At 39.6% G+C, this 27,533-nt stretch overlaps 1 protein-coding gene across 1 annotated transcript in view; it reads left to right on the plus strand.

Moving 5' to 3' along the window:
* The window catches only part of LOC114652728 (5-hydroxytryptamine receptor 7-like), an 84,196-nt gene extending 81,438 nt beyond the window's left edge, over nt 1-2,758 (plus strand). The window contains exon 2 of the mRNA XM_028803048.2: nt 1,559-2,758. Coding sequence (XP_028658881.2) covers nt 1,559-2,336 — 778 coding nt within the window. The 3' untranslated portion in view covers nt 2,337-2,758. The remainder of the gene's footprint in view (nt 1-1,558) is intronic.
* The last annotated feature ends 24,775 nt before the right edge of the window (nt 2,759-27,533 follow it).

The following is a 27,533-nucleotide window of genomic DNA, read 5'->3' on the forward strand; positions in this document are numbered from 1 at the left end:
TTCCTTTGCCTCTTTCTTTTTAAAGGAAAGCTCCCACCATGAGTAGAATGCTATTTTTAAACAAAATTTCATGTCAATAACAAATTCCAGAATTTATGCAGAAATGTTAGAACTTTATACGGACTAATCACCCTGCATCCATCTATTTCAGTCCTCACAAAATTGCATTAAAGATTGATGTACAACAGGATGCAGTGCAGGAAATTACCTCAATTGGAACACCTGAGCATTGTGGGGCCAATGCAACTTATCTCCACACAATAACAGTCACTTTCTATCTTGGACAACTAACTTCTCAGTGTGTCCATAAGAGCATCTAGATAAGGGGTGGGCAAAGTCATTCCTGGAGGGCTGCAGTGGCTTCAGGTTTTTACTCCAACCCAGTTGCTTAATAAGAAGCACATATTGCTCAAGTAAAATTTCTGCTTCATTTTAATTGTCTGAATTGCTAAGATTTTGAATCCTTATTGCTTATTTTAGTCTTAAACAGCTGTATTTTGTTTTTTAATTGCTCCTTATTAGCAATAAGATACAAATAACAAAAGAAACCAGCATTTCTCCATTTAGTTTGTTTCCATTTACACCTATGTGTATTTATCATGCACTATTTGGTTTTATTAAATACTTGCTAGGAAAGTGAAGAGAAAAAAAGTGAAGAACTGAGAATTAGTCATTTGTTTTATACTTCAAATCATTTAAGTGATTTTCTTTAGAAAGGACAAAAAATTTAGGATATGAGAATGACCTGACATGGCAGATTTAAAGCACTAACAAGCCATAAAATTAAATTATTGGCAAGGATTGTTTTCTAATTAAGCAACTGGGTTGGAACAAAAAACCTGCACCCACTGCGGCCCTCCAGGACTGACTTTGCCCACTCCTGATCTAGATTAAGGTCACACAGAATCCTAAATTCATTAAATGAAACAAGTTAATATAGATTAAAATGTCCAAGTCTATTCAGATGTTATTTCATCACCATCGCTATTGTCGGCATTTTAGAAGACATTTTTTGAATTTAGTTAGGTTACCAAATTACCCTCCTCTACTCTCCACAGACCTGGGAAAATCAGTACTTGTATCATCTGAAACACCTCTGACCTGATGTGAGAAAATGTAACATTTCCCTCTTGCATGTCATAAAAGGTTGACTAAAGAAGGTTGGCTTTAGGAAGAGCTCCCGGCCTTAAAAATGTCTCCTCCAACAACCTGTTGATGACGAGATATTTAGACACTTTTATATGTTATTAACTTCTTTCTGGTCTGATTGTAGTTAAAATCTGGGCAAAAGGCTGTTGCAATTTGTTATCACAGTGCATCCCTAGCAGTTACTGACACAGAGTGTGGCTCTCCATGTGTTTCAAAAAGGGGTGAACAGGTAAGATTATTGTAGAAGTCAAAACATATGTAGACAACATGGTTTACCCCTCCCTAGATATCATTCAAATGCTGTATGACTCTAAGGAGACCCTAGATGACCACATCATGTCTCCGGTTTGCTTTTACTTTTTATTGCATGACAACAATCTTATTTAATGACCTTTCCTTCATTTGGCAGGTACCTGGGAATCACCCGACCCTTGACATATCCAGCACGACAGAATGGCAAATTGATGGCAAAGATGGTATTTATTGTTTGGCTTCTGTCAGCTTCTATCACTCTACCGCCCCTTTTTGGCTGGGCCACCAATGTCACAGAACAGCACGTGTGCCTCATTAGTCAGGACTTTGGCTACACTGTCTACTCTACTGCTGTGGCCTTCTACATTCCCATGACTGTAATGCTCATCATGTATTATCGGATCTACAAGGCTGCCAAGATTAGCGCAGAGAAGCACAAGTTCATGTGCCTCCCCAGGCAGTTTGACCATGAAGTATACAGTATGGATCGAGAAGTGAGAGCGAGGCATCACAGAAGGCTGTCTCGCAGGGACCGAGTGCTTGAGGAGTGTGCCACCTTGTCCAAGCTTCTTCGGCATGACAGGAGGAATATTTCTATTTTCAAACGGGAACAAAAAGCTGCCCGCACCCTAGGAATCATCGTGGGTGCTTTCACTTTTTGTTGGCTTCCTTTCTTTCTTCTTTCCACTGCTCGACCCTTTATCTGTGGCATCGCATATAGTTGTATGCCTTTGAGGTTGGAACGGACCCTGTTGTGGTTGGGCTATGCCAATTCTCTCATCAACCCACTCATTTATGCCTTCTTCAATCGAGATCTCAGGACTACCTTTTGGAATCTTCTCAGATGTAGATACCGGAACATCAATAGGAGACTGTCAGCTGCCAGTATGCATGAAGCACTGAAAGCAAAAGAACGACAGGAAGGCATACTATAAAACAAAATTGACAAAGACGTCCATTTTACCAGCCTGCCGGTGAAGATAAGTACTGCTTAATACTGTGATCTTGCAGTTTAAGGTGCTCGATCACCTACTAGTCTGTTTGTGGCTAAATGAGGACCACACTTTATTTCACCAGCCTTGCTCCTGCTGTAAAGCCTCAAATAATGGAGACTGGCTCAATGACCATCATCTTGCCAATTTCACAGACCTACTAATCTCATCCAATTCTGCTGTCATTATTGGGAGAGGGATTAGGACCAAATTTAAACTAGTTGACCAAAGTCATCATGCCTTCCATGCATCACCAATAGCTTTCCTCTTTCTTGTAATTTAAGTTAAAAAATGTGTTGTGAGCCAAAATGATCTGCTTTTTCTGTGGCCTGTGCTTACTCTGTAGTAATAAAGTGTATATACAGGAATCTATTTTGAATCTGCTTCCATTTAACTGAACCTTAAATATTTTTTATTAAAAACCCCTTAAAAAAGCTTAATTCATTTAAACAATTAATATGTGAAATATATATACGAATATACAATGTTAAGGGATTTAAATATATGAAAACTTAACACAAGTCAAAGATAAACAAAGGCAGAATACAATGTACAAAATAAATGGGTCAAACCTCTGAGGGTTCGAGATTCTGACCAATATGGCTTAACTTACCTCAAAATACCTCACAGGTGGCACAGTGGTAGTGCTGCTGCTTTGCAGTAAGGAGATTGTGGGTTCGCTTCCTAGGTCCCCCCTGTGTGGAGAGTGCTTTGAAAAGTGCTATATAAATGTAAAGAATAATACCACTGTTTTCTCATCTGCCCTTTGTCTCTTTACCTTTGTCTAGACCCAGGTGTCTCTTTCTCTAGCTCACCTCTCTACACCATATTCTCGTTTTCAGCTTCATTCCTGGATCAGTTCTGGGGTCAGATGCAGTGCTAATTTTGCGCCATGGACAGCTTGCCAGAACTTCCTCTAACAGTTCTTGGAGTACCTGTATCCCTAACCATTTAGTTACCCTTAATGTGCTGGGTCACACAAGCAATCCCATAACAACCAGGAGAGTCAGGATGATGCTTCCGGTCAGGGTGGAGATGCTCTGAATAGCTGCCAGTCTTTTGTGTTATCACTCTCTGTATAAGGTGACATTGAAGAGAATTTGACAGTTGCTGGCTCATTTGCCCCAGTAGCTCCCATAAAGATATGACATGTGTCTGCCAGGGCCACCACTTACTTTTCTTTATGTTGGTGCACCTCCCTCTTTCCCCTTCACAGTATTCACACAGGGTGTGCCATCCCCAGTAGTGTCAGTCTGTCAGTATTGGCATGACAAACTCTATTATCAGCACTGGTTCCTTTTTCTCTTGTTCTTGTGGTCAAATCGTCTGAGTTATATAAAGGTAATAAAATTAATTACTTAATGTTTACCTTATGAAAGAGATTTAATGCATCTTCGAAATTTAATACAAATATGTTTTCATTGTGAATAAGAATGACATTGAAAGTTCTTCTCAAGAGATATTGGGAAATTTTTTATTTTGATAAATTTGCCATCTTCACATGCTCTAATAGTTCCAAAATAGCAGCAAGTTGAGAATGTTTGTAAGGCTCCAAGACTTACAAGACTCCCCTCCAATACAAAAAAAAAAAAAGAAGAGGGGATTGCAGATTTAAAAAGAAATAAAAATATTTCAAATCAAATTCATCATGAGGCATTGAGATATGAATAAGGAATGACAACCTAATAATTGTCCAAGCATCAGTGGCAAATACACCGAGCGCCTGAACATACAGTATTTTAAATTAGTGCTAACAGGTTACCTCCTGTGCACTGATATCAAAAAGGCTGCTTGTTAAGATGACTTGGAAGGAAAGGATTTCATTTGAACTACTTAACTTCAAATTCAAAGTAGTGAAGGCAGCAACAGAATAACAGATTAATGCACGGAGAGAGAGACAGGTTAGGAGCACGCTCTGATAAAGCGCATTGCCGCACCCACCACATGACAGAACCAACTCAGGATCCCAGATTGGGACCTGAGTGTAGCCATTCAACGGGTGACTTCCTCTCCTACTAATCTTTCAATTATGTGGTCCACCAAACAATTCAATTTTTTAAAGAAGTGTAACTAAAGAATGGTTTAAAAACATGACAAGCTGTAAAAAAAATTGCCCAGGAACAAGGGCTAAAACCAAGTAGCCCTACAATGAGTCTGCAAGGACTTGCCTCACCTAGCTGACTGTGCACTGGTAGCGGGAGCGGCTGCCCGACTTTAACAAGTTCCTAGTGAGTGCTATAATGGCAAAACAAAAAAAGTTATCAACTTTGTCAAAAGGGAATTTTTAGAAAGCACATATATTAGGATTGCAGCACTGCAACCTGATTAATGTTTTCTTTGTATTTTCTCCCCATTTGCTTCCTGCAGTCTTGTGTACAGCTTTATTTGTGTTTAGAATTTTTCATTAGTTCCTTGCTTTCCAATTATGCTCTGCATTTGCAGGGGCAAGCTAAGAGCTTCTCATTATGAACCAAGAGTCTCTAGTGCCAATGTTGAGTGGCCCAATTAAGAGTAGGCAATGTGGTGTAATGGTTAAGGCTATGGACTTCAAACTCTGAAGTTGTGGGTTCAAATCCAGTAACTGACACTGTGTTGCCATGAGCAAGTCACTTCACCTGTCTGTGCTCCAACTGGAAAAAAACATGAAATGTATCTCAAATGTGGTAAGTCACCAAATAATAAGTAAAAAAAGATGCCCGCCTTCCTCAGCACTTCGCATTAGTTTCTTCGTTGTAAAGCTAACATCCTCATGCTCTTTAATTACACTTCGAGTTCAAAAACCATTTGGGTTTAAATACAGTACAGGATTTGCATTAGATTGTTTCTGATTGTTGCAAAAATTCCTCCTCTTTTGCCTTTTTCATATTTTGGATCTGTTAAAATATTGCATTTGTTCTGTAAGACTCAACCCTTCTCTCACTTTAGGCCTTTACTTTGACTTCTGAAATAGCTTTGTTCACTTTGATTTTATCAGTGGGTTAATTCTTTTTTTTCTTAGAAATTAATCCTTTTTCATCAGTCAGTCATTTTCCAACCCGCTATATCCTAACTACAGGGGTCTGCAGGAGCCAATCCCAGCCAGCACAGGGCGCAAGGCAGGAAACAAACCCCGGGCAGGACGCCAGCCCACTGCAGGGCACACACACACACCAAGCACACACTAGGGACAATTTAGGATCGCCAATGCACCCAACCTGCATGTCTTTGGACTGTGGGAGGAAACCAGAGCACCCGGAGGAAACCCATGCAGACACAGGAGAACATACAAACTCCACACAGGGAGGACCAGAGAAGCAAACCCAGGTCTCCTTACTGTGAGGCAGCAGTGTTACCACTGCACCACCGTGCCGCCCTATTAAAATATTCAAATTTTATTTGTGTCAGTTTTAAATTCATTGCACATTTTCAAAAGTAAACTTATAAACAAGTTGTTTTAGTTGTGAATAGTTATTTTTACACACATTTATTAACACAAAAAAAATAAAATTAGAATGTTTCCAGCATGTCATATTTAAGTAGTGTCACACGTGCGATTAGAAGGCAGCTAAAGAGCTTAAGTACCGGTAATAATATGCCAGACCAGGGGGTCTCTCTCAGTGTCTTGCAGATCATTCTTGGGAAATCCCATCGGGTTATGGCACCACAGATGATGTCACTTCTGGTTCCAGCACCACTGATGACGTCACTTCTGGTCCCGAAGACATCACTTCCGATTCCGGCTTGGATGGCCTCATTTCCTCTCCCAACCTTTAAAACCACCATTTTACCTCCACTTGATCAGTTCTGTTTTGGACTGTTTCTAAACCTTTTGCAGCCAGGATCATATTATACGGATGGCTGCCCCAAACCTTTGTGACTGTCTGGAGTCAATTTTGTTACAGTGGCGTAGTCGGCAGGATGATGTATACCCTGTAGAAAACGGGACAGGAAATGAAACATACCCAGGTGGGAAAGTACCGGGTCTGAGTTTCTGGGTGGGGAGCTAATCTGGCGGTTGGGTGTAACTCAGAACAGGCTTCACTCCTTATATATAAACCCGGGCTAAAGTATAACCACAGGTGGAATATGGAGGAGACTAACAGATGTGGGCTGGTTCCTGGGGATGAAAAGAAGGGGGCTCATTATGTTCTCTTGGAGGAGAGAGCTGAGCTGCTCATTGAGTATAAGACATCAGAGAAAAATGGGCTTTCCCCAGACCAGCAGGTGAGAAAATTAATGACTTGGGAGTATAACCCCCAAAAGACACTCCGAGAACAGGTGGAGGCTCTGTGAGAGCAGGTGGCACAATGGCTAAGGCCATTTGAGCTTAGCACATTTCAAATAGTTCAGCAGGTGGCCTGCTTTTTACTATTAAAGAACCTCCCCACTAACTTAGCCCAGCCGGTCTGGGGAGACTTCCGTAGCATGAGCGAGCTCATTGGGCTCCTCGAAAGAATAAAGTCAGCCTCAGTATCTGGGAGAGCAGAACGGTTCCCTAGTGGATTCCGTGGGGATTATGTCCCACTAAACCAGTCCCTTTCATGTGCTCCGAAGCCTGGGGATGAGGTGGAATGCAGGTGGAGGGGGAGGGACAGTTTATGTACACTTACCAACCCCCTGACGCTAACCAATACGAGTATTGTAGTCATTAATGGATTTAAAGTGGAGACACTCTTTGATTCAGGCAGCAACATCTCCATTGTTGATTGCCGATATGTATTACCGTGACAGTGGATAAAGGGAAAGACCAGTATTAAATGTATACAAGGAGAAGTCCGAAAATACAAAACCGCCCTGTGTTTCATCTGTCAGGGAAGATTGCTGAGAAAAATCCCTGTCACGGTCCTCCCTTCGCCACCTTTCCCGGTGATTCTGCGGCGGGACTGGTCTGAAAATAAATGCGGTATGCTTTTGACTACTCCTGAACGAAGCTTAGGCCTAGTTATAGATGGGGATGACCCGACTCAAGCTGTCTCCAAGCAGTGTAATCAGCCAGCAGAGGGAGATATGGAAACCCAAGAAAGGGGCGGGGAGATTCCTGGGCCATTGCAGGCTGATACATCATCAACTCACGCATCGACGAACTGGGATGATGCTCCGCCCCTTAAGGTCAGACCGGACCCTCTCTCCGAAATACATTTTCAGTTTAGAGAAACGCCGGCTTCTTTCAAATGGGAGCAGTGGAATGCTGACTCCCTAAAATTTGTGAAAAATGCAGTTGTCCTTGTCAATGGCCAACGCACTCATCAACCCATGCCACAGGGTCCTCACTTTGTGATTGAAAATGATCTATTATATCGAATTGCAGAACATGGGGGGAGGGGTGAGAAAACTGTTGCTAATCCCATGAACCTACAGGCGGCATGTCTGTGAATTGGCACATGCTCATCTTCTGGGAGGCCATTTGGGCACCAAAAAAACACTACAGTGAATTCAGCTCCAATTTTACTGGCTGGGAATTAATAAGGAGGTTCACCGTTTTTGTGTCTCTTGTCAAAAAAAGTGTAAATTATGGCAAATTCCTAGGAGGGACCGCACTCCTCTCGTTCCCCTTCCCTTGATTGAAGTCCCTTTTGAACGTATTGGGGCCGATATCGTAAGATCCCTGGAGCCCTCAGCCTGGGGACATAAGTACATATTAGTCCTTGTGGATTATGCTACTCGATATCCTGAGGCTGTTCCGTTGCGCTCCAGCCACATGTAAGGTAATCGGAAGGGAATTAGTGGGGTTCTTCACGCGTGTCGCCATCCCTAAAGAAGTCCTTATGGATCAAGGGATGCCTTTCACCTCGGAGACATTCATGGAAACTGCCAAATTACTTAAAATAAAGCACTTATGGACTGTGGTCCTAAAATCGATGGTTTCATAGAGAGGTTTAATCAGACTCTCAAACAAATGCTTCGCAAGGTGGTCAGTGGGGATGGGAGAAACTGGGATCAGCTCCTCCCCCTCATCCTCTTTGCATATCGGGAAGTCTCACAAGCCTCTACTGGATTCTCACCATTTGAATTATTATATGGACGATAACCCAGGGGAATATTGGATATGTTAAAAGAAGGATGGGAAGGAGAGGCTCTTCCCTCTACCAATATATTATAATATATCGCACAATTACGCGATAGATTTGGAAAAATTTGACCGATCTTAAAAAGTCACATGGAGTAAGTGCAAGCAACGCAGGCCCGCTATTATGACCGTAGCACCACCCTCCGAGAATTCCAACCGGGAGATCGGGTCATGGTCTTGGTTCCAACCTCTCGTTCCAAATTACTTTCACACTGGCAAGGAACTTACGGAATTAAGGAGAGAAAAGGACTCGTTGATTATTTGGTGAAACAGCCCAATCGTCGACCAAGGGAGTGGATTTATAATGTGAATTTGCTGAAGCCGTGGAAGGAATGGGATCCAGATCCCTTCTGCGCTCAGCCCCGCTTATTCTTTACTCAATCTACTATCCTAATTTCGGACCAGAACTAAATTCCAGACAGAGATAGGAGCTGGAAACAGCTATCCTCTCTGTCTCCGAGGTTGTGAGTGAGAAACCTGGACGGACTTCTCTGATTATGCATGATATTGTGACCAAACCTGGGGTTGTTGTTCAAGAACGTCCCTATTGAGTACCCAAAGCAAAGAAAGTTGAAGTGGAACTTGAAATCAAACGCATGCTGGACCTAGGTGCGATAGAGGAAAGTTATAGTCCCTGGTCCAGTCCCATTGTATTGGTTAATAAGCCTGACAGAAGTTAAAGGTTTTGCAATGACTTCCTTCAGCTTAATCAAGTTTCCCAATTCGATGCTTATCCAATGCCTCAAGTTGACGACTTCCTCGAGAGGCTCGGACAAGCACAATTCTTGACCACATTTGACATGATGAAGGGGTATTGGCAGATTCCTTTAACAGACTCCGCAAAGGCCAAGACTGCGTTCAGTACCCCTGGTGGACACTGGCAGTATCGCATCCTTCCATTCGGGGCACCTGCAACTTTTCAGCGTATGTTGGATAGAATGCTCCGCCCCCATAATGCGTATAGTGCTGCCTACCTGGATGACGTTGTCATGTACTCCAGCACATGGAAGGAACATGTACAGCAGGTCACTGCAGTGCTTCGGACACTAGGAAAAGCTGGGCTTCGGATTAATCCGAAGAAATGTTTCTTTGGATTGAAGGAAGCTAAATATTTGGGCTACCTGGTGGGTCAGGGTTCTGTTAAACCACAGTGTTCAAAGATAGAAGCTATAGTACACTGGCCCCGTCTGTGAACCAAGAGGCGGGTCCAAGCCTTTTTCGGACTAGCCGGGTATTACCGCCGGTTTGTGACCCGGTTTTTGGAGAGAGTGGCACCCTTGACTAATTTAACAAGGAAGAGGGCTCCTAATAATGTGGTATGGGATGATACGAGGGAGGCTGCATTTAGTGACTTAAAACAGGCCCTTACATCAGCACCAGTGTTGAAAGCTCCTAATTTTTCTCTTCCTTTCATTCTCCATACCGACGCTTCGGACACAGGACTGGGTACAGTGCTGAGCCAAAACATCGATGGTACTGAACACCCCATCATGTACCTGAGTCGGAAACTGTTGGAACAGGAAACCTTGTCACACACATGCAATTAGGAGGCAGCTAAAGTGCTTAAGTAAAGGTAATTATATGCCAGACCAGGGGGTAGCAGAGTGTGCTGACTGTCTCTCTCAGTCTCTTGCAGACCATTCTTTTGAAATCCCATTGGGTTCCGGTGCCACAGATGACATCACTTCCAGTCCCCAAAGACATCACTTCTGGTTCCGGTTTGGATGACCTCATTTCCTTTCCCAACCTTTAAAACCACCATCTTACCTCCACTTGATCAGTTCTATTTTGGACTCTTGTAAACAACTCAACCTTTTTCTAAACCAGGGGTCGGCAATGTCGGTCCTGGTGAGCCACAGTGGCTACAGGTTTTCATTCTAACCCAATTGCTTAATTAGAAACTAATCATTGCCAATCTCAGACCTTATTTAATTTAATGGCTTGTTAGTCTGTGCAATGTAAGGCTCTTATATCGTAGATTTTTTTCCTTTCCAAGGATATCATCCAAATGATTTGAAGCCTAAAACAGATCATTTTCAGTCTGTCACATTTTTCTATTAAGTGTTTTATTAAATCAAACAGTGCATGATGAACACACACAGATGTAATTGGAAAAAAGCTAGCTGGAGAACTGCTGGCTGCTTTGTCTTTTACATTTTATTGCTAATAAGGAGCAATTAAAACATTGAATGCAGCAGTTTAAGATTGAAATAAGCAATTAAGGTTGGAGAACCTTAACAAGCGAGACCACTAAAATGACGCATCAAAATGTCACTAAAGCAATATGTGCTTCATCAGCAATAATTGAGTTCTCGTTAAGGAACTGGGTTGGAACAAAAACCTGCACATACTGTGGCTCTCCAGGACCGACGTTGCCTACCCCTGTTCTAAACCTTTTGCAGCCAGGATCATATTATACGGGTGGCTGCCCCAAACCTTTGTGACTGTTTGGAGTCAATTTTGTTACAGTACATTTAAAATAATTTTAATTTCATGTAATTTCACATGAGAACATTTTGTCAGTCTAATAATTTTTAAATATGTATGTAAAGGAAACAGCAATAAATACTGATTGACTTACATCAGTGGTCTCCAGCTCCGGTGCTGTGGCTGCAGGTTTTCATTCTAACCCCTTTCTTAATTAGTGACCAATTTTTTTGCTGCTAGTTAGTTTCTTTTCCCATCATTTTAACTGACTTGTTTTTTAAGACTCAGTCCTCTGAATTTCTTCATTCTTTCCTTAAATGGCACCCATACAGAAATATGATGTGAAGTAAGGAAGCTAATAGATGACTAGCTAAGTTGGGCCCTAAAACTCCAGCCACTTTCACTCCAACAGGTTTCTTTATTAGTATCCAATTCTTGTTATTAGTTAACTCATTATTTATTTGCATGAGTTGTTGCTTCTCTCATTCTACCACAGCAGATATTTCCAAAACTGTTGATTTTCTTTTTTCTAAGAGCACCGTCAAAATGTTTTGTGGACCTGAAGAGATCAACACTACTGAGACCTTTACCCTTCTTCATTTTCAGATGTTGTATGATGGATGCAGGTTAGCTGGTCATGTGTTTGGCTCATTTTCTATCTTATTATTGTTTGACTGCCAGTTAAGGAAAAAAAAACAATTAAGGAGTTTGAGTCTTAAATAGCAATTCAATTAAAATGAAGTCAAAAGAAGTTAATCAGAAACAAAATCTGGTCACTAATTAAGAAAGTCGGGAGTGGTCTCCCATAGACTTTCTCGTATACTCATATTTGATAGTTAAGGAGTAAACCACTAGGCAATGATTATATTTTTATATTATGTACATTAAAGAAACATCAACAGCAAAGCAAATCAAATGAATAATATCTTACCTTGCCGATCTGCATGAGCAAGGCTGTAATTCAGAGGCACAGATTCGATTAAAACAGCCACACCATCAGAGCTAAGACACATTTCACTTAGTGAAATAAAATCGATTTTCTTATCACTAATAAGATCGTTGATGGAAAATGTCTTGTTGGTTAATGCTCTAACATTTAATAAAGCCATATTTAATGTTTCAGAAGAGCAGAATTGAATTGTAGGAGCGTTATGGGTATTTGAGATAGAAATTAAGTTATTTTTATTGGAGCCGCTCTGTGCGTATTTTTATTCAATCTATAGTCTGTTTTTATAGTTTTAATACGTTGTTCATCTAGAGGTGTAATAAGCATACTTCGTCATGAGTAGGGTCACGGGTGGCTGGAGCCAATCCTAGTAAGTACATCGAGTAAGGCAGGAACAATTTTGAACCAGACCCCAGTCAGTCACAGGGTGAATACACTTATGTACACCAACTACAGCCAGTTTAGAGTCACCAATCTGCCTAATCTGTGTTGTTTTGGTTTGTGGGAGGAAACCCATGTACAGTAGATATAGGGAGAACATGCAAACTCCATGCAAAGTGCACCTGGAATGTTAACCATAGTCTCCTTACTGCAAGGCAGCAGCGCTACCACTGTACCACCATATATTACAAAAAATTAAATTCAGACAAATCATCATGGTGGCAGTGCTCAGGGCCGGTTTTATATGAAAAGAGGCCCTAGGCTATTCCACTTATGAGGCCCTTTCACCTTCCATTTTTAAGTTTGTAAATTACATGAGAGATAATAAAATTTTGCTAACAATTTGAATGTAGGCCTCTCTTGATCTTGAGGCCCTAGGCTGAAGCCTAGTTAGCCTATAGGAAAATCCGGCCCTGGCAGTGCTACTTCTCAAACAAGAATCCTAACCCAACTGATGGAATGAAAGGTAAGGTGAGCTCTGGTCAGGATCAGAATGAATTGAGCTACGATGTAACAATGACTCCAAGAACTTTGCTTGGAATTAATGCTATTCCTGACCTCTTTGACGGAGTTATTTGTGCTTGCAGTAGTAATCTCTTCTAAAAAGGATGTGGTGAGATGTAGAAATAAGAATTTTTGGGGATCAATATGATCTTGTAGGGTATCCTGATTCTATGGGTTAAATATAAAATAAACTTTCATTTTGTTATGATGTGACCAAATTGCATAAATAAAAATTAGGCAAAGTTTTTTCATAGGTACAAAATAACATAATCAAATTGTCCTTGCATGCTAACTATAAATTTACTATGAAGAATTTAAATTAGTGCAAATTGATAAGACAGCTCATAGAGAAGCATCAAAAACAGAAAGGATTGCATTTGGTGTTCATTGATTTGGAGAAGGCTAATGATAGAGTGTCACATTAAGAGCTCTGGAGGTGTATAACAGAGAAAAGGGTACCTGAGAAATACGTGAGGATTGTCCAGGATATGAATTAGGGAGAGAGGACTTGGGTGAAAAGAAGTGTTGGGGTAACAGACTAGATCCCAGTTAGAGTAGGTCTGCACCAGGGATCTTCTTTAAGTCCTGACCTCCTTGATCTGAATATGGATGTGTTGAGTCATGGGATAAAAGACCAATCCCCAGGTGCACGCTTTTTGCTGATGACATTATGTTGTATAGCACCAGAAAAGAAGAAGTGGAGAGGAGGATGGAAGAATGGAGAAGGGCTTTGGAAGTTAGAGGGCCAAAGATAAATAGGAAGAAGAAAGAATATATGAGGTTTAATGATGATTAGGATTCAGAAGTTAGCCTGCAGGGAGAGCTACTGAAAAGGGTGAATACATTTACATATCTAGGATCAGTGGTAGCCCGAGATGGAAATCTAGCTGCAGAGAAAACCCATAGAGTGCTGTGTGGATGGAGTAATTGAAAGGTGGTATCAGTGAATTAAGGCAATGATTAAAGGTAAGGGTTTTAAGACAGTTGGTAAGATCAGTAATAATGTATGGAGCTGAGACATGGGCAGTAAAGGGAGTAGCAGGAGAAGTTAGATGTGGCAGAAATGAAAATGTTGAGGTGGATGTGTGAAGTTACAAAAAAGGACAGAATAAAAAATGAGACAATCAAACATGGGAGAGATATCTAAGAAAGTACAGGAAAGTAGGTTGAAGTGGTATGGACATGTGATAAGGAGAGACAATGAATATGTCGGCAAAAGAGTGATAGGAATGGAAGGGGAAGGGAAAGCAAGGGAGGCCAAAGTGGAGGTAGATGGATAGAGTAAAAAGATTTGAAGGAAAAGGGTCTCACCGGTGAGGAGGTGCAGGACCAAGCTGTTTGGAGAAAGTTGTTTAAGCACATCAACCCCACAAAAGAAGTGGGAAAAGATGAAGAGGAAGAAGAAAAATAAATTTCTCCTCAAACATTTTAAGCTGAATTTTTAATGCATATGAAGGAAAGCTACAAACCAATATTCTAGTTCATGTTATGAATGGGTAAACCTCAAACACTTGGTTATTTTATTTAAGTTTTCCTTTATTGTGCATATTTGTAAAGGTTATTTTTCATGTAATGTGATTATGCACTGTTCCTTCAGAAAGAATTCAGACCCGACACGTTTTTCACATTTTGTTATGTTGTACACTTGTGCTAAAAATTATTTACATTAATTTTTTCACCACATCAAGAAACAGTCAACACCCCAGAATGACAAACTGAAAACAGTTTTGGCAAATTTATTAAAAATGAAACACTGAAGTATGACAGTGATGCAAGTATTCAGACCCTTTGCTATAATACTTAGAATATGGCACAGATTCGTCCCATTCAATTGATCATCATTGAGATGTTTCCGTACCTTGCTTGGTGCAATTCAGTTAATTAGACAAAATTAGGAAAGACACACCTGTCTATAGAAGGACCTACAACTGACAATGTGTAAAAAGCAAACACCAAGCCATGTAATTGAAGAAATTGCCTGTTTAAAGATCTTAGAGACACAATTGTGTTGAGGCACAGATCTGTTGAGGGATACAAAAAATCCTGCAACACTGAAGGTTCCCAAGAACACAGTTGCCTTCTTAATTCTTAAATGGGAGAAGTTTAAAAGAAGCATGACTCTTCCTAGAGATGCCCTTCCAGCCAAACTGAGCAGTCATGGGAGAAGGGCAATGGTAAGAGAGGAGACCAAGAACACAATAGTCACCCTGGCTTAGCTCCAGAGAACCTGCATGAACGTGGGAGAGACTTTCAGAAGTCAAACCATCACTGCAACATTCCACCGATCTTGAGCTTTGTGACAGAAAGGCCATATAAAAGTTTCTCCTCTGTAAAAGACACATGAAAGTCTGCATAGAATTTGCAAAAAGGCACCTAAAGAATTCTCACATTGTGAGACACAAGATTAGCATTATGTCTGGCGGAAAACAGGCACCATTCTTCACCTTTGTAGTACCATTCCAATGATGAAGTATGGTCTTGACAGCATGATGCTGTGAAAGAACTAGTAGTTTCGTCAGGGTTGAGGGAAAGCTGAAAGAAGGAAATTACAGAGATGGGTTAAATGAAACCCTGCAACTACTCTGGACCTCAGACTGGGCTGAAGGTATACTCTGTGAATGTACTTGAGTTACCCTATCCAGCACCTGGACTTGAACCCAACTGAACATCTCTGGAGAGACCTGAAAATAGCTGTCCACTTTCTGTTTCCATCCAATCTGACAAAGATTGAGAGGATCTGCTTAGGAGAATGGCAGAAAATCCCCAAATCTTGGTGTGTTAAGCTTGTCATGTCACACACAAGAAAAACCTGGGCTGTAATCACGGCCAAAGGTGCTTCAGTCTAGAGTAAAGGTTCTGAATACTTGAGTCAACGTGATATTTCCATTTTTTATTTGTAATAAATTTGCAATAAAATTTTAAAGCCTACTTTCACTTTGTCATTCTGCAGTATTAAGTATAGCATGATGAGGGAAAAAATGAATTAAAAAAAATTTAGCACTAGGCTATAATGTAACAAAATGTATAAAAAGTGAAGAGGTCTGAATACTTTTTGAATCCACCATATGTGATTCCAGTTATGTCTTTAATTATGGGAAGATGTTAATATTTTTGTTATCTGATGTACAGTGTAGCACATTGCCATTTTTGAATCTCAGCATTTTTTTAATGTGTTGCTCCACACCATTGCTAACACTTGTCTCCCAGGAGGCACTACATGAAGGCTCAACTGTGCAACTCACGACAACATTTCCACCCTTTGTCCAAGATTACGGATTTAAATCTCGAAGGATGCACCTCTTGAGCTGTCATTACTTGATATCCTGGTTTTCTACTCATACCTTTTACTCCTCAGTTTGGTTCTTATTGTTTTAATTCTGGTGGACATTCTCACAATTTTTGATAATTCTTATTTCAACTACACTTAAAGAAGCCCTCTGCGTTTTAGTTTTCAAAACAAAACTTTGGTGGTATAGAAAAATATTTCGTTCCAGTCTTTTGAAAACACATTCATCCAATTTACTTTTAATAACAACTTTGTTGTTGTTCCCTGTTCACTAAAAGATCAAAATAGTGTGGTGCAGATTCTTCTATACACTATAAATAAATAAATAGACCAAGAAAAACAGGAAATAGTTGCAGATTAAAAATATAACTATAAACAGATCCATAAAAATTAGGTTAAATCCTATAGGCATAATCTGTCCTTTAAAAACAACCCAGAGCCATAGTACTTCCATCTAAAAAATGATGACTCCTCAGCTCACTCCTCTAGGTCTTCAGCATTAAGAGACATCTCCCAGTGGGCACCATCAAATCTTAAAATCTAGTCCTGTGAGGTGCTGTGCTGAGCCTTGCTCCTCACTCCCATAAGCCACTGTTCCTCGGGCTTCAGTTCCTTAGACAGTAGCAGATTTAGTGCACTGGGTCATTCTTGCTTCTGGGACTGCTTCTCTTTTACTTTCACCTTCCTTTAAACCTCTGATCTCTCTGTTTCTCTCCCCTCATTGTTCTATTTGTCATTCTCCCCTGTTTCCTTCTCTGGCTCCTTTTATGCTATTAAGGAGGCAGGCACATTGGCACTCCTACCGACTGGCTCTTTGAGTAGTGGCTGCTGGCTCCTTTTGTACTGCACCTAGGAGTGCTCCAGGTGCTTCATGACTTAGATTTCTGGCAGCTCTCCTGGGTGAGGCAGAAGAACTGCCCAAAAGGGCTCAGCAGCTCCTGCTGAAGCACCCCCTGGCGGTGCCTGTGGATCCCAACAGGGCTGCACCAAACTCCAACTCCCATGAAGCCTTGCAGGAGTCCGAGGCACAGCTGCAACCCAGGGGACTGCCATGTAGCGTCCAGGGGGAGGTAACGCTCTGGCCACGTTTGCTCCCCCAGTCCTTCCAGCATGGAGGCATCCTGTCCGGGCAAGGGCCCCAGCTGCATGCTACAATAATCTGAGTGCTACTGCAGAGCACAGTGACAAGTTCACAGGTAGAGAAAGATTCAGACTTTACAAATTACTATTTACATAATGAGGACACAGACATATTTAAAGAAACAGGAAACAAAGTAGCTTGAAGCGGATTACCAGAAATATCTGTCCATTAATTGTTGTTTGAAACCATCAGATCAATAAGAAATGAATGACGGACAACAGCAATGATGTGAATGTTTCATTACTAATGGTAAACAATTACAATGTATTCTTATTTACATGTGTGGCGTCGCTCTGATAACAGTGCAGTTGACGCAGAACATGTAAAGTAACATGATACAGGATAGCCCCATTTAACTGAATATCTTCATTAGTGCAAAGCCATACAAAGAGGAGTCAGCCAGAGATAAAGAGGACTGACCGCTTTGTTAAGCACTATGAGAATATACTCACCATGAAAGCTTTGTATGGAATAATAATTGATTGAGACAATTAATGTCAGAAAAAATTTCCATGGCTGATAATATTGTTGCATTAATTGCAGAGTACAGTTGTCACATAGAATAATGACTGACTCAGGTTAACTGCTACGGAGAAGGGTTTTTGTGGCTTTTGTAATATTACTCATTTCACAAATTGCTTTCAGTTTGTGCCCATCATGTAAGCCATACAATAAAAGTCAAATTGAATCAAAGGCTGAAGATGCTTTCAACATCACCATTGCATGAGATAATCATAGATGATTGCTGCACGAGTCGTTATTTATGAACAATCTCTCTTGTCAAGAAGCGTAATACATCTTCTTGCAAACTTGATTCTGCTTGTATTTCTCAGAAGGACTGTGGAAAATGTGAGTGGCGGAATAACTTGTTAGGAAGGGTTATTTGGTTCATTACATCTTTGCTAGTCTATTTTATTTTTCATAAATTGTATATCTGGATTTATGTTTTGTTTTATTGCAGTGTTTTTGCCAGTGCTGAGGCATGGCTAATTGAAGCATCAAATCCATCCATCCATCCATTTTTGTAGCCCACTAGTGTTGGACTCCTGATTTTTATTCAAAAACTTTCAAAAAAAATGTTTTTGAAATCTGTTGTTGCCATGGCAATTAAGCTGCCACAGGTAGTTTCAAGGAGTAATAAAAGGAAAGCGATTGTTAAAATGGACAATGTTTTTACTCAAAATAAAGGTTTGCTTACAAGACAGAATAAGGCCGTTTAAAATAGACTAAACTAATTCATTACTGTGCTCTTCTTCAAATTGTACATTTTGGTTATTCTGGTGCTCAAAGCCCCCCCAAAAAAGAGATAAGATGTATGTTGAAATGAATGCAACACAAAACAGTGAAAAGGGTGAACAGGACTGAAAACAAACAAAATCCCAACCAAGACTTTACTCGAAAGTCTCAGAAATAGGCTTCACCCCAGGCATCCAGATCCCGAACTCAAGAGTCAGACATCTAGGTCTGCCCAAAATGGGGCACTGGCATTAAAAGTGCAAAAATACTGAAAAAAATACACAGAAATGTGCTTCAAGGGAGAGGGAAACAATAAACACTCTAGTTTGAAAAGACATAATGACTATAAGATAATCAAAAAAATGAAAGGCTATACGAGTCCAACATGTATAGTGGTAATCCAAGTGACAGATGTCCCAAAGACAGAGAGAAAAGCCAGAAAAAAACAAGCAATACACACTATAATAATGAACATCATCAACGGACTTTTACTGGAACCATATCCTCAATCTCACTATGAGGATGAGGGTGATCCTATAGTAGTGAAATCATTGTGGCATTACCCTTTTGGGGGTTCTGCATAAATAAAGGGGCTTTACTAACCGCTACCCTAGTTTCTGTTCCCCAGTAATAACAAACATTTATAATATACTTTTAAATTTAATTATATTGAGAGACAAAATACAAGATCACAACCCACAAACACAAGGCGTGCATGACAAAGTAAACACAAACAACAGTTACCAGCCCCAAAAAAAAGAAAACAAATCTAGACGATACGCAAGTTCAATCCATAATCAGACAAACCACACTTGAATGCAGTATGGAAGACTGAGAAGAACTTCCAAATAAAACAAACAAAAAAAAAAATAGTTCCTTACTACCGATTCTTTGATAGTCTGCAAGCATCCCACTCCTCCAAGATAACCCTTCCAAGGTTGTCTCACTGCAACCAGCAAACAATCCACCAGTGGATAGTGCAGAACAGACGCCTGTCCTGATGGGTCATATTTCCTCCAGCTGACAAAGTTTCTCCCTCCATACAATTGTTGAGGTCCTCTGAGTTTGAAAATTCCTTTCTTTGCTCAGAATTACTCATTTCTTTTAAACAGCTTTCTGACCCTGCAATTGGCCAGTCCACAAGTAACTCTTCCATTAAGGGTGCAGATCTTACCTCCAACTTTGGGCAAACAAACAATAAGAGGACACGACAACACAAAAGACAACCCTTATGTGCGACTATATATTAGTGCATTTTTAAAGTTTTGGACCACATGCAAACCTGAAAAAAAGGCCTAAAATCATAGTTTTGTTCATAAATGATGAGTGGACACAAGTTTCCTAACTGATATAGAACTCTGCTACCCACTGGTGAAGCCTGCTGCATCTCATGGATATAGTGATATAAGGATATAGTTCTTCATTTATTATTTTAATTTATTGTGCATGTGAGTGCTTCCTCTAAATTGATAAGTAACTCTGAACTTTCCCGGTAGGAGTGATTGTAGTGGTGTTGGTTGGTACATCCTGCACTTCATTCAGGTTTGTGTTCAGGTTGGGGGTTTGGCTTGCCAAATGCAGTTGCACACCTGTAATCTAATTAATTGATAGGTTAAGAAAAGAAACAGATTATATCTCTCTATTAAAAAAGGAAATCCTGGGATGAGACTTTCTCGGAAATAATTTCAACTTCTGCTAGAGATAATTTTAGATCCTGCGAGATGAGACTTTTTGACAAGAGATTTTGACAAGTCCCACCCTCCTCTCAAACATTTACAACCATGCCCACGGTCCAATCACTTCTCATTCGTGTGAATGCTATTGTCAGACACAGTTCCTGTGCTCTCAGCTCCAAGAGTGGTCAGAAATAAAAGACAAAGAGTAGAAGACAAAGTAGTTCAAAAACGTTGGCGCGATACACATGCAGAGCAGGTTAGAGATTATTAAAGTACTAAAATTTGAAAGTCTCAAAAAACTGATAGTAAAGATCGCATTAGCGCTAACAAATGGAAATTATTACTCAGTGAAATAACAGAACAGCAAAAAGAGATCGAATATATGGACATAGGTGATATGTCAGAAGTATGTAATTATTGTTCAGCTTTAAACTTTAAGTCAGAGACTTGTAGATCGTTTAATTTGTGTTGCCATCAGGGAAAAGTAGTGTTTCTTCCCAATAAAGAGGCGTAACCACGAGAATTAAAAATTTGTTGTTTGGTGAAAGTGAAATCCACATACGTGAGTGGCAGAGACACGAAGTGGCTGGTGAGCCCATGGTCCACTCACTTCTCATTCGTGTGAATGCTATTGTCAGTTCCTATATTCTCAGCTCCAAGCAGGATCGGAAATAAAAGACAAAGAATAGAAGATAATCTAGAACGTCGTAAAGAGGTTCAAAAATGTTGGCACGATACACATGCAGAGCAGGGTAGAGATTATGAAAGTACTGAAAATCAAAAGTCTCAAAAAACTGATAGTAAAGGTCGCATCATATGTGAAATCCACTTATGCGAGTGGCAGAGATGCAAAGTGGCTGGCGCATAGTGCAGGCCAGGGGATTAGCTAGCAAAGTGAGCAGAGGGCAAAGCCCCCTAGTAAATATAAAGATAATAATAAAGAAGTAAGATGACTTTTGTGTTTAAATGTTTTGTTTTTTATATTAATGCGTTATGGTTTCTTTATTAGTGTCCTTGAAAATAGCAAAATAATTTGGAAATGGTCAGCAACTGGAAACTGACAGTGTGTTCTTACGAATATTTTAACTGAAGCATTTAGTAAGAGGGATTAATACTTTGCTGTTAGGAGTGTGTGCATGTATATTGATCATTTGGTAATATTTTGTGTATGCTATGGGCAGTTCATTGGTTCTCTGTTGTATTCTGCAGGTGTTTACTGTTGATTGATCACCATTGAGGCAGAAGTATTTGATTTTGACATCAGGATTTTTAAACTCACTTACTGCTGCTTTCAGACGGATGTCAAATCTTTACTTTAAGATAACAATAAATCATCTGGTGCATTTGATTCTTCTTATTACAAACATACAGTGATCTACAGTTAGAGCTAATTCTAAAGAAATGAGAAGTTCTGTGATTTTTTTTTCTCAGATAATGGTCCATGCTTTTAAAGTAAATGGGAATTGTAATTAACATTTTCCAGCCAAGTTCTCAGGAAAAGACTGTGCTGGATGCAATTTTAAATGTCAGGCACTGCATTATTTTAATCTTAAAATGGACTGTATATACTGAATGCTTTCAGGGTGCATTAATGCTCAATGAATTTAATATATGGACTAGAAATGAAGGCAAAAAATAATGCTTAAAACATTAAAATGGTGCATTTTTTATTAAAAGCAAGAACAAGGGCTCTGATCTAGTAGAAAACCTGTGTCAGAGTGAGGAAAGGAGCTCTTGTTTTGAAAATGTATTGCTGGTTTTGATACAAAAATTTTCAAAAATCTTCACATTTACTTGTACTTTCTTTTATGGTATTTTGTACGTTCAGGCCATTTTTACAGTGTAGACCATTTTGTTTTCTTGAGATCTCATTCACAAATGGAGGTAATAAGGAATGCTGACAGGGAAGAAAGAGCCAGTAATTTAAAATGATACTGATGAGTAACTGGGGGGAGTCTGGAGGAGTGGTGTGTTCAATGTATTAATAACAGCTGGAGATATAGTAGAAATGTTTAAAAGGTTACATCTTCAATTTGTTTGATTTTTAATTGGAATGAGGTCCAGAACAAAGAGGTGAAGATATGCACCATGGTAATAAAAGAAGAGACCTTTTTATTTGCCAGTGCTGCTTTGTGCACTCTCTCCTCATTTCATGTTACCAGACACACAGACATAAAGGCTGCACTCACACCTTGAGGGAGGACTGGTCACCAACCTTTATATTCTGCATATAATGTAAATGTCAATCCAACATGACACTTCATCTTGAAATGTTTTGGACCAGGAAAAATGGAAGGTGTTTCTTTACAAAATGGCAGTTACAGCAAAGTTTCACTCTGACATATTTCAGTTTCATACTGAAGTAAAGTTATGTCTACTGTGAAAATAATCAAGCCTTGACACAATAAAGAGATTTATGCAGCCTCCCGTATAATTGAGAATTGGCTGAAAGGGGTGTCAACAGATGAGAATGGAGGAAACTGGTCAAATATAGTGACCTCACATGAGAGGGTTAAAAGCTTTAAAAAGAAGAAGAAGATCTGCAAGGTGTGCATGTTGAAGTAGTTGGTGACTGTGGACTGGTTTAGTGTGATTAAGCTTTTGACCAACATCCCATCCAGAGTTGCCTATTGCCTTACTGCCCTCATTGACAGAAAAGGGTGAGGTAGGAAAATGAGAAGAATTATAATCAGTTAAAATACTTGAAAATTTGCATAAAAATACTTCATCATAAATGTTAAATTATCTGAGCTATTTTATATTCAGAGTTGTTTGATTTAAAAATTCCTGGTCGCATTGACTTCACTTACATGTGAAATACCATCTTGAAAGTAATTTAGGCGGAATAAAATTTCTTTCCTTGTAGCTTTTTAGCTAATGGCCTTTTCTAGTCTTATGTATTTATGCAAAAAATGCAAAACAGATTTTTTTTTTTTTTTTTTACAAATGTGCGAGTCTTTCTCCGTTCACTCAGGGCAGCCTTACAAATTCAATGCCCACTGTGGGACAAAGAGCCTCCATTCACAGCCCAGCTGCTGTGCTCATCTGAGTATTCTCAGTTATTTCTGTTTTTTACATAAAGATGTTGACAGTAGATTTACTTGCCACTCTATAAAAGCGTGAGTTTTGCTGTGTGTAAATTTATGAGATGTTCATCAACTGCTTTACTGAGCAGGAAACCAAAGCTGGGATGCTGGACAAAAACCATTCATTATACCTGACTATTGTTGCCCCCAAAACGGCAATGCCCTGGTTTAATCAATAAAACAGAGGCAGGAGAAAGCGTCAATCATTATTCTTTATCCAACTCTTGCAAGCAGCAACAACATATTTATATAACAAGTGTTTCAAAGAAAAGAGTGTCCTCTGAGCTATATTGATACAATTCATTGATTCAATCACTGCTCAAAAAAGGAATTCATTACATAATCAGAAAACATTTAACATGATTAGTTACACCCAGTTGCTAACTGGACATGACAAACGTTGATACCTTGAGTGACTACAATTTAACACCGTCCACTAGGTTTAAAGTCCTGTTAGCTTAGGGTGTATGTGACTTTTTAAATGCATTATTATTATTTTTATTTTTAAGAGATATGTAAATGAGCGTGAGATTTCTGCCCATTCATCCTGTTATTCTCATGGTGTGCCAAACAATGGTCTAATTTATAATCCAGCTGGGTACATCAACAAGAAACTTAGCACTTTTACAATAGAACAATGATTATACCTTAAAATATAACCTTTTCTCTCAAGTATTATATAAAGAATAACAAAAACTTCATTTATCATAGTGAATAATAAAATAACAGAATCAGTGTTTAAGCATATGCTCAGAAGGATATGAGATTCAGACACATGCTCATGGGACCAGGGTTCAAATTCAACTCTTACACTTTTCATTCTTGCTGATGTACGGAGGACACAGTCAATAGAATAGAGAGAAGTTGATACAAAAGCAAGAATGGTTTTCTGGGTATTCTATAAAACACACAGTACAGTTTGAGAAACAAATGTCTCTTGGTTCCTGAGTTGTCTTCTTCACTAAATACACGCCAAATACCAGAATCATCTGCAACAGAGCAAAACTAAATGAGTTATGGCTCACTGCAGCTTGTGAAAAATCCTTGGTGTCATCTACCATTCATACTGAAGAGAAGCAGTACTTTGTTCCTTTCAGAGAGAAACAAGTTAGTTTTCTTTTAACATTTATGTTGCATCACTAAAGAGGCACTTTGAAGCACTGTAGCCAAGCTAGTGCCTTTGCTGATTGGAGATATCCAAGTTCTGGATAGTGAATTTTACAGGACATTGCAGCTGAATACACAGTCCATAAAATGGAAACTTACACGTGGTTCAAAGAAGACCCAAATGTTGACCTGCAGCATAACTTTCAAGAAAGCTTTACAAGAGTTTGGTACAATTCAAAAAAAAGAGACAGAAAGCAAAAATGCTGGAAGATGCTTGTTGTTCAGTATTCACGAACCATAGCTGTAACTTAGTTAATGAGCTTACCTTGTGTCCATTGTTTGTTTCTCACTTATGCCCAATGATCCTGAAATAAGCTTTGGCCTTGTGACTCTGCTCTGGATTAATTACAAATTGCAATCTTTAAATACAAAAAAATGAATATTGTCCACTTAAGGCCAAGTCACATTATGCCACTTTTTCAGCCATTTTCATTCAAAGTTCTCATTTATAAGAGGGAGAGTCAAGCTTAAGTTAGAAAATTGGATTCACCTCCACCTTCCTGGAAGTGCCTGGATTCCAGCAGAATAAAAGGTTTTGTCTTATCCTCCAATTAGTTCATGACTCACCCTCACAAAATCAAACATGTACGTCTCAATCGTAGAGATGGGCTCTGTGACAACCATTAAACACTCATCCCGAAGTACACTGCCTAGAATGCAGGTGTTGTGGTGTGAAATTTTGCATACAAGTTGATAAATATTTTTTATGCTTTTATTTGTAACTTATGCAAAGCAATGTAATATTAGTGTTACATTAGTGAGAAGCATTTCTGTTTACCCCCTAGGACTAAGTCAGGATAGTGAAGTTTACGATAGGGTTGGACGAAGTGCCTCAAACAAGTTTGGCAAGTGATTCTCTGCTGGACTCTCTCAATCAACACCCACAGGAAAGCCAGACTGCACAACTGGCAAGCATCACCTTAACAAATGGTTTTGGGGGCAGGTGTGAAGGTTTTCCATGCCCCATTGGTCTGAAGTATGGCTGTTTGGAATTGGCTTGTATCAGAAGCCTTTATGTACCATGACTATTGGCTGTAAGAGATGGACAGAGAATCTTTAAATTTGCTAGTTTCACCCCTCTCTCACTCTCTCTTAACAACTGATAAAGGAGCATCTCACACACCATGAACTGAAAAGGACAACACAATGAAGAGCACAGCTCAGCAGCCATATTGAGACAGGCATGCGGCTTGTTCTGAAGAAAGCTGACCAAAAATTATGCCTTGACTAGATACATTTTAAGTAACTAACAAGTCTGTGTGCCGCCTGAAACTACAGGTGCTGGTCATAAAATTAGAATATCATGACAAAGTTGATTTATTTCAGTAATTCCATTCAAAAAATGAAACTTGTATATTCGATTCATTCATTACACACAGCCTGATGTATTTCAAATGTTTATTTCTTTTAATGTTGATGATTATAACTGACAACTAATGAAAGTCCCAAATTCAGTATCTCGGAAAATTAGAATATCAATTAAGACCAATGAAAAAAAAAGGATTTTTAGAAATGTTGGCCAACTGAAAGGTATGAACATGAAAAGTATGAGCATGTACAGCACTCAATATTTAGTTGGGGCTCCTTTGGCCTGGATTACTGCAGCAATGCGGCGTGGCATGGAGTCGATCAGTCTGTGGCACTGCTCAGGTGTTATGAGAGCCCATGTTGCTCTGATAGTGGCCTTCAGCTCTTCTGAATTGTTGGGTCTGGCGTATTGCATCTTCCTCTTCACAATACCCCCATAGATTTTCTATGGGGTTAAGGTCAGGCGAGTTTGCTGGCCAATCAAGAACAGGGATACCATGGTCCGTAAACCAGATACTGGTAGCTTTGGCACTGTGTGCAGGTGCCAGGTTCTGTTGGAAAAGGAAATCTGCATTTCCATAAAGTTCGTCAGCAGCAGGAAGCATGAAGTGCTCTAGAACTTCCTGGTAGATGGCTGCATTGACCTTGGACCTCAGAAAACACAATGGACCAACACCAGCAGATGACATGGCACCCCAAACCTTCACTGACTGTGGAAACTTTACACTGGACCTCACGCAACGTGGATTCTGTGCCTCTCCTCTCTTCCTCCAGACTCTGGGATCTTGATTTCCAAAGGAAATGCAAAATTTACTTTCATCAGAAAACATAACTTTGGACCACTCAGCAGCAGTCCAGTCCTTTTTGTCTTTAGCCCAGGCAAGACGCTTCTGACGCTGTCTCTTGTTCAAGAGTGGCTTGACACAAGGAATGCGACAGCTGAACCCCATGTCTTGCATACGTCTGTGCATGGTGGTTCTTGAAGCACTGACTCCAGCTGCAGTCCACTCTTTGTGAATCTCCCCCCACATTTTTGAATGGGTTTTGTTTCACAATCCTCTCCAGGGTGCGGTTATCCCTATTGCTTGTACACTTTTTTCTACCACATCTTGTCCTTCCCTTCGCCTCTCTATTAATGTGCTTGGACACAGAGCTCTGTGAACAGCCAGCCTCTTTAGCAATGACCTTTTGTGTCTTGCCCTCCTTGTGCAAGGTGTCAATGGTCATCTTTTGGACAACTGTCAAGTCAGCAGTCTTCCCCATGATTGTGTAGCCTACAGAACTAGACTGAGAGACCATTTAAAGGCTTTTGCAGGTGTTTTGAGTTAATTAGCTGATTAGAGTGTGGCACCAGGTGTCTTCAATATTGAACCTTTTCACAATATTCTAATTTTCCGTGATACTGAATTTGGGACTTTCATTAGTTGTCAGTTATAATCATCAACATTAAAAGAAATAAACATTTGAAATACATCAGTCTGTGTGTAATGAATGAATCTAATATGCAAGTTTCACTTTTTGAATGGAATTACTGAAATAAATCAACTTTGTCATGATATTCTAATTTTATGACCAGCACCTGTACACATCACCATTTATCAGGTTGTATGGTTGCCAATATTCAAATGTACTGTGGTTATTGTTATTATTTATGAATATTATCAATAATACATTATTTAAATTGTAACTTAAATCATGCTTGTCTTTTACTACACCTAACTGCCTGAGGTTATAAATGTAGAAGGGAAGGTAGGGAGAAGTTATATGGTACAATAACAACAACAACATTTATTTATATAGCACATTTTCATACAAAAAATGTAGTTCAAAGTGCTTTACATAATGAAGAAAAGAAAAATAAAAGACAAAGTAAGAA

Source organism: Erpetoichthys calabaricus, chromosome 5, assembly GCF_900747795.2.
Source record: "Erpetoichthys calabaricus chromosome 5, fErpCal1.3, whole genome shotgun sequence".
In the NCBI taxonomy this organism is placed as follows: Eukaryota; Metazoa; Chordata; class Cladistia; order Polypteriformes; family Polypteridae; genus Erpetoichthys; species Erpetoichthys calabaricus.